The sequence below is a fragment of the Calidris pugnax genome, unplaced genomic scaffold (genome assembly GCF_001431845.1).
Source record: "Calidris pugnax isolate Ruff unplaced genomic scaffold, ASM143184v1 scaffold44, whole genome shotgun sequence".
Lineage (NCBI taxonomy): Eukaryota > Metazoa > Chordata > Aves > Charadriiformes > Scolopacidae > Calidris > Calidris pugnax.
This window is the reverse complement of record NW_015094506.1, coordinates 34,762,214-34,769,708: the sequence shown is the minus strand read 5'-3', so window position 1 is coordinate 34,769,708 and position 7,495 is coordinate 34,762,214. Positions and strand designations below refer to the sequence as shown.

General features: G+C 57.6%; 1 protein-coding gene across 1 annotated transcript in view; it reads left to right on the top strand.

Annotated features, from left to right (window-relative positions):
- Nucleotides 1–6,093: 6,093 nt before the first annotated feature.
- Nucleotides 6,094–7,495, top strand: part of FEZF1 (FEZ family zinc finger 1) — a gene marked incomplete at its 3' end in the record, with an annotated part of 2,508 nt that continues 1,106 nt past the window's right edge. The window contains exons 1-2 of the mRNA XM_014963348.1: nucleotides 6,094–6,891; nucleotides 7,357–7,491. Coding sequence (XP_014818834.1) covers nucleotides 6,094–6,891; nucleotides 7,357–7,491 — 933 coding nt within the window. The remainder of the gene's footprint in view (nucleotides 6,892–7,356; nucleotides 7,492–7,495) is intronic.

Sequence of the window (7,495 nt, the reverse complement as noted above, 5' to 3'; positions counted from 1 at the left end):
GGACCCGCAAGGAGCCGCAGGAGGGTCCCTCCCAGGGGGGGAGCTGGGCTCGTTTTGTGCGAAAGGAACAGAAACTGGGACACCCCACCACCACCACCACCCCCCCGTGGGACTCGCAGGGACACCCCAGCCAGCCCGGGTTACCCAGCGGCATTTTGTTCTAATGGAGACTAAAAAAAAATAGAAATAATATAAAAATACCCCACCAAACCAACCAGCCAACCGCAACCCACCGGCGAAAAAAAACCCAACAAACAAACCCCGAAGTTTTTGAATTTCTGGGCAACGCCGTCCCTCCCCGAGGGCTGCTCAGGTCCCCCCCGTGTCCGTGCCCGGGTGGGGGTGCCGGGAGAGCAGCCGGGGGTACCGGGACTCCCCGCCGGGGCTCCGTCCGGCAGCGGCCGCGGCGGGACATGGCTCCTGCTTTTGTCCCTATTTGCGTGTTTTTCACTTGGCTTTTCCCTGCCTCCCGGCAGCGTCACGCCGAAAGGGACCCCGCCACGGCAAAGGGGGGGTCTGGTCCCGGCTCGGGGGCCGGCAGCCTGTTGACGGCGGCCACCTCTTCCCCGCCGCGCTGCGGGGCCGGGGAGGAGAGCAGAGAGGCGCCCACGCAGCCCGGCAGCCCTTTCGCTGTGCTCCAGGTTAGCTCCCAATACACCGGGAGAAAATAGAAACAAAAATAAGTTAATTGCTCCTGATCCTGTCCGGGAATCTTAAAAAAAATAAATAGCTTCCCCGAGCCAAAGAGCGCCCGGCGTTCATTTAGCGGCGACGGGGCTAAACATTTGTTGAACTGGGAAAGGAACAAATGAGAAAGTGTCATTCATGGCTCCGGCTGCCGCTGGCCCCTCCCAGCCACTTTCACCAAGGGCCCTTTGGAGCTGATGACACCGCTGGGTCCCCTCGCAGGCGGACTGATTAGATTAGCCGTGATTGCTGCAGAGCACGTTTGGCGGCTGGCACACTTAGCCAAATCGCTCGCATGAATTACGGGAGGGCCCGGGAGCGCCGCTTTAGAGGGTCACTTGTAATTTCGATTACGTGTGATTAAAGGCTTTATACGTGAAAGGGCTTAATTTGCACCCGTTTGGGTTTGGGTTTAGAGGGGTCTGTACGAGTCGTACTGTACTGTCAGACTTTGTTTTACCTCCGGGAGCACTTGTGTTTGGCGGGTCGGTGTCAACTGGTTTGCTTTTGTGATGGATTCGGGTAAAAATAGCGAGACTTTATTCTTTTCCTTGCGGTGGGACTGATCCAGAGGGATGCCAACACGCACGCACTCTATGGGGAGACTGTATATAGTCTCAGAAGGTGTATTCACCATATATATATATGTATATGTAGATATATATTATTCCCCCCTCCCCGGAGGAAATGTCGGTGGAGAAAACGCCGGTGTTACCACTTAAACCAACCCGACCAAGCCCGGGGGCCCTTCCCTGCGCTCCCGGAGCAGCGTGGCCACCGTGGACCCGCGGCTACTGCCCGCTGAGCCCGGGCTTCGCTGCCGCCCTCGCCTCGCCGGTGCCGGGGGTGTCGGGGAGCCCCGTCCCCCTCCCCAGCAGCCGGCCGAAAAGGACGGCGGCGCTGGATGTCCCCCCAAAGCCCGGCCGAGCAAGGGGGGCGGCAGCTGGCCCACCGGCCCGGTACCGCCGGGGCTACCTTCACCCCGCGCTGACGAATTCCCCTCTTTGTTTTTTTGACTTCCCTTCCAGAGACAGCGAACAAACGAGCCCCGAGCGGGCAGGAACAGCGAGCCCGGGGGCTCGTCCTGGGTTTTAAGGAGGCAGGGGCAGCGCGCTGGGCCGCGGCGGGGGCTGCGGGCTCGGACGCGGGGCGCGGCGGCGGCGGAGCTGAGGAGCCGTGTCGGGGATAAACGGCCGCTTCAGCAAACCGGCGGCTCGGGAGGGGACGGCGAGGGCCGGGATTTACTGAGAGCAAACCCCAGCTTTTGCAGCGGACCTCGATGGTGGCACCTGATAACCGTGATTATTACAATAACGGTTGTCGGGCTCTGACCAGGCGCCGTCGAGCCCGCCGGTGCCGTGGCTAGAAGTTATTTTCCATCACCTGCCGGGTCCCCCCGCGTTAAGCTCGCCGGACAGACCGTCCCGGAGCCCGGGCGCTCGGTGTCCCCCCTCCCGGGCCGCGGGGAGCGGGCTCGGAGCCCAAGGAGGGGGCTCGCTGCGAGAGGCAGCCCGCGGGCGGGGGGGCTGCCCTAAAACACTTCCAGGAAAAGATTAATGCAACCACCAGAAGGTTAGCGGAGTTATTATCCTTTTCAATTCATTTTTTACTTAAAAACGCAATGGAATTATTCATTTTATTAAGGAGGAAGAAATTAAAGATTAGGCTTTAGGCGGTATTTTACCTCCCTCTAATCGCCTCTGGGATCGGATTGGAGTAATCCTGACGACGAGATGAATTCGCCGGTGACTGGGATTTGGAGTGCATGTGGAGATACGTTATGATAATAACGCAAGTGAGCAATATCAAGAACATAGCTTAGGAGTGAATGAAACACAAAACCGATTACGGGGAAAAAGAGAACAGCAGCAATCCCGGGCAGAACACCAAATCGACTGGAATCAAAACTTTTGCCCTTAATTCCTCCTCCGAGGGTTTGTAACTCTGGGAGGCCGGCGGGGCCGCTCCTTCCCCCGCCGGCTCCTTCTGCCGGGCCCCGGTACGAGCCGCCGGGCTGGAGAGAGAGCTCCGGACCCGGGCAGGGGAGGCGGTCCTGCCCCCAGCCCGCCGTGCCCCTTGAAAAACCAAAACCGGCCAAGAGGTTACTTTTCGCCACCCTCAGAGCCTGTAAATCTCTCTGCGCCGGGAAAAAAAAAAATATTAAAAAAAATTTTAAAAACCCCAAACAAACCAACAAACAAAAAAGACCCCACAACCCCAAACAAACAAACGAAAAAACCCCAATTCCCTGCAAGGACAAGCAGGACTGCAGGATATTCGCGGCTCGGCAGCTATGTGATACCGCTAAACGGATGCGGTCCCAGAGCAAGGCGAAGATAAATCCGGGACAGGACTGCTAAAATGTATCGGCATTGATTTTAATAAATCTGTCTATATCGCGGGAAACTCCAGCACGAGCATCTCTGAGATGGAAGAGAATGACTTTCAAAAAAAAAAAAAAAAAGAAAAATAATTAAAATAATTTTTTAAAATTGCCTTTTAGATTGCAATTCAATAATCAGGCACGAATATGAGGTTTAGTGTGCGGTACGGAAAGAAAGCGCGGCATATCCGTAAAGAAGTAACGAATAATGCAGCTCCCGCTTCTCCAAGCGTGTATCAGAATTGAGGAGGCCAGTATAATTGTAATGGCAGGGCTGTAATTGCTGCTTTGGGATATTTACCCTGCTCAAATGACACTACATATTTTACTTTCAAACACATGTCAAAAAGTCAATCCCAAAAAGACCAGTTAAGAGCAAGCTGTTAACATATTAAGTATATGGGATTTGAAGCCTCTAAAACCCACTCAACAATAATTCCCTTCTTCAGCACCAATCAAGAGGAAATTTGCCTAGATTGAATTAAATGTAAATTGCTCTGAAGGAGGAAACTCTCCTCTGGCAGGCACCAAATAAGCGGCAGACACCGGCACCCCGGAGAAGCGGGGCAGCCGCCCCGCACGGCGCTGGGGGGACATGGCTCCGGCCACCCCGCGTCCCCCCACCTCTCCCCACTCCGCGGGTGGGTGACACGGGCCGAGCCGGGGCTGGCGGTGCCGGTGGCAGCAGGTAAGAGGCGGGCGGCTGCGGGAACCCGACCCGGGGCGGCAATTACGGTCTTAACGCCGCGACCCATCTGCCGGGGGGGGGGGGGGGGGGTGAGCCCCCCAGCCCGGCCGAGGGGACACAGGGAGCGGGGCTGGAGCAGAGCACCGCGGGGGGGACTCCTGCACGGCTCGGGCCCCTCCTCTGCCCCAATCTTGTCCCCACGGCTGTGTCCACTCGGGGGTCAGTCCCATGCGCCCGGGGCACCGAGGGGACGGGGCGGACACGGAGGTCGCAGGACGCGCTGGGGGCATCCCCGGCGGGGAGGGATGCCAGGGCCCCCGCCCGCCGTCGGACGCCTGTCCCGGGAGCTGGGGGGCATCTCTGCCTCCCGTCCCCGCAGCTCCCGGCTGCCCAGGTACCGCCATCCTCCTCAAACGGGGCCGCGGTGACCCAGGGCGGCCCGGGTGATGCTCCCTCCATCCGTCCCTCCATGGCCGCCTCCCCAGGGCTCCAGCCCTTCCTCCCGGCTCCCCCTTCCCCCCAAGCGGATTGTCCCGGGCCGGGGGACACACCGCCTGTTGCAGCCCCCCCAGCCGGTACCCGAGCAGCGGCAGCCGGGCCTCCCTGCCTCGCTGGAGGCTTCTCTCCCCCGGCAAAACCCAGGACCCGCTTCCTCCCTCCCCCGGCCCCGGAGAAGGGCAGTGCTGGGCCGCAGGATGGAGGCTGCCCCGTGGGCCCCTCCACCGGAGAAAGTGCCCGTCTCTGCCCCCCCGGTGCCCCGCCGGCTCCCGGAGCGGAGGGGCTGGGGAGAGTGAAGGGACCCACGGCTGCTCCCGGAGATTTCGGAGGCGGCCGAGTGAACCCCAGGCCGACGGGAGGAACGGGACCTTGTTCTGAGCCCGAGCCGTCGTCTGGAGATGGCGGTGGGACGGGGGGTGAATACAGAAAGACCCTTGCCCACCGCTGTCCCCCTCCTCTCCCCGACCCCCCGCTTCTCTGGAGCGACAAACAGCCGGGCTCTGGGGCTGCTCGCACGGAGCAGGACGGCCAAGCTCCGTTTAAACTCCCGGGGAGGGCATCTCTTTCGGTGCAGAGACGCCTGCAAGCAATGTGTGTGCTGTGTGCTTCTTCGTCTATCTATACCCACTCCGAGTTTTCGGTACTTGTGTTGTGCGTGTGTGTTATTTACGGTCAGAGTAGCTATACCTTGCGTGTACGCAGGCTACTTTACATATTATATATTAAAAAAAAAAAAACCGTAATGCTTCAGATTTAAGAGGCACTCCCTCTTCCTACCTCCTTTTCCTTCTCTTCCCCAGCCCCAGGTTTCGATTCACCCTTCTGCTCACAAGCACTCGTTGGCTTTGCCCCGGGTGGTTCCCGCATACCCACGCGTTGCTCTCGCCGGCTGCTTGTCGCAAGTTCCCCGCTCACTTGTTTACTGTGTTTTCCAAAAGCTCATCGCCACCTGACCTTGCTCTTAAAAGCGGTGAGCAGACCAGGAGCAGTCACAGGACCAGAGCAGCCATCTCCTTCCTTCCCTCCCTCAGACACACACACACACGCACACCCACGCACAAAGAGAGCTCGGGCTGGAAAGTGGCAAGGAAACAAACAGCTTCCCCTCCAGCCGCTTCTTCTGCAGCACCTCGTTTGACAAATACCCTGGCGCTTGCCCTTGAATCGGGTTTCACATCCCTATTTAGCACTTGGACAATGATTTTAGATGATGTCACTTAAAGCCAAACAAGAAAATTGATCTCGGATTTGCTCGGCCTCTAAAGCCTGGTTAAGCAGATTGCAAATAATAATAATAATAAAAAAAAGAGAGAGAGAGAGGGAGGCAGAGGGGAGAGAGGCGAGAAGGAGGGAGAGACGCCTCCTTCCCTGGGCGGGGGAGGCGCGGGCGCCAATGAAAAGTAGCCGCTTACTGGGGGGGGAAAAACTTTTCCTGTTGACTGTTGGAAGCGAATTGAGCAATTATCTAGTTTACCTTCTCCTCTTGGAAGTTAACGATTGGCGAGATCTTGGCTGCGTTATTGACACAACACTTTCTATTGATAGAAATAAGTAGCGATTGTCCCGAGTCACTGGTGCGCCAAAGTACACGGTGATGGGCTGGCGTGAGTCCACTGGACTGAGAAGGCTGGTTCCGCCGGCGGAGGCTGTGGTGATGGTGGCGGCGGCGATGCTGGTCTCCCTCCTCGCAGATCAGTGACAAGAAAAGGGGCAGAGAGAGTGAAAGAGAGAGAGAGAGAGGAGAGGAGGGAAAGAAAAAAAAAAAAAAAAAAGAAAAAAAAAAAAAAGAGGCGTCTACCAAAGCGGCTCAAACCGGGCGAACAAATGCAATCCAGCCATGGACAATAGTGGCCACCACACGGCGACCAAAATCCTAGCGACTCCTCCGGCCAGAGAAAGCCTGTCTGCCAGGAGCAACATGATCAGCACGCCCAAGCCCCTCGCCTTCTCCATTGAGCGCATCATGGCGCGGACGCCAGAGCCCCGCTCCATCCCCGTCCCGCAGCTCCTCCACGGCTCCGTGGCCAAAGGCGACCCCAAGCACCCGCTGCACCTCAACTCCTCCATCCCCTGCATGATCCCTTTTGTCCCGGTGGCGTACGACCCCCTGCCCAAAGCGGCGGCGGCCGGAGCGGAACCCAGGAAGGCTCACTTAGACTCCTCTTCCTCGCCCTCCTTTAGCTGCGGCGATCTCTTGAACTGTGCCCTGAGCTTGAAAGGAGATTTCCCCCGCGATGCCCTGCCCTTGCAGCAGTACAAACTGGTAAGACCCCGAGTGGTCAATCACTCCTCCTTCCACGCCATGGGAGCCCTGTGCTATTTCAACCGAGGCGACAGCCCTTGTCACCCGTCCTCCAGTGTCAACATCCACCCGGTGGCTTCTTATTTCCTCAGCTCCCCGCTGCACCCGCAGCCCAAGGCTTACCTGGCGGAGCGGAACAAGCTGGTGCTGCCGGCGGTGGAGAAGTACCCGGCGGGGGTAGCCTTCAAGGACTTGTCGCAGGCTCAGCTGCAGCACTACATGAAGGAGAGCGCTCAGCTCCTCTCCGAAAAAATCGCCTACAAGACCTCGGAGTTCAGCCGCGGCTCCCCGAGCACCAAGCCCAAAGTTTTCACCTGTGAAGTTTGTGGAAAGGCAAGTAGAGCCGCAGCCCCTTCCCCTGCTCCCCAGCCCCCCCCCCCCCGCCCGCCGCCGGGTTGTCCCTCTCTCTCTTGATTTTTTTAAAACGTCCCCTCGACGCTCTCCTCTTCTAATCCCAATTTTTCTTTTTATTTTTTTCTTTTTTTTTTTTTTGTCTGATTTCACTCTCAAGGTATTTAATGCACATTATAACTTAACTCGCCATATGCCGGTGCACACGGGAGCCAGACCCTTTGTTTGCAAAGTTTGCGGGAAGGGCTTCAGGCAGGCGAGCACGCTTTGCCGGCACAAGATCATCCACACCCAGGGCTCCCCAGCCCCCCCCCCCCCGCCCGCCGCCGGGTTGTCCCTCTCTCTCTTGATTTTTTTAAAACGTCCCCTCGACGCTCTCCTCTTCTAATCCCAATTTTTCTTTTTATTTTTTTCTTTTTTTTTTTTTTGTCTGATTTCACTCTCAAGGTATTTAATGCACATTATAACTTAACTCGCCATATGCCGGTGCACACGGGAGCCAGACCCTTTGTTTGCAAAGTTTGCGGGAAGGGCTTCAGGCAGGCGAGCACGCTTTGCCGGCACAAGATCATCCACACCCAGGTGA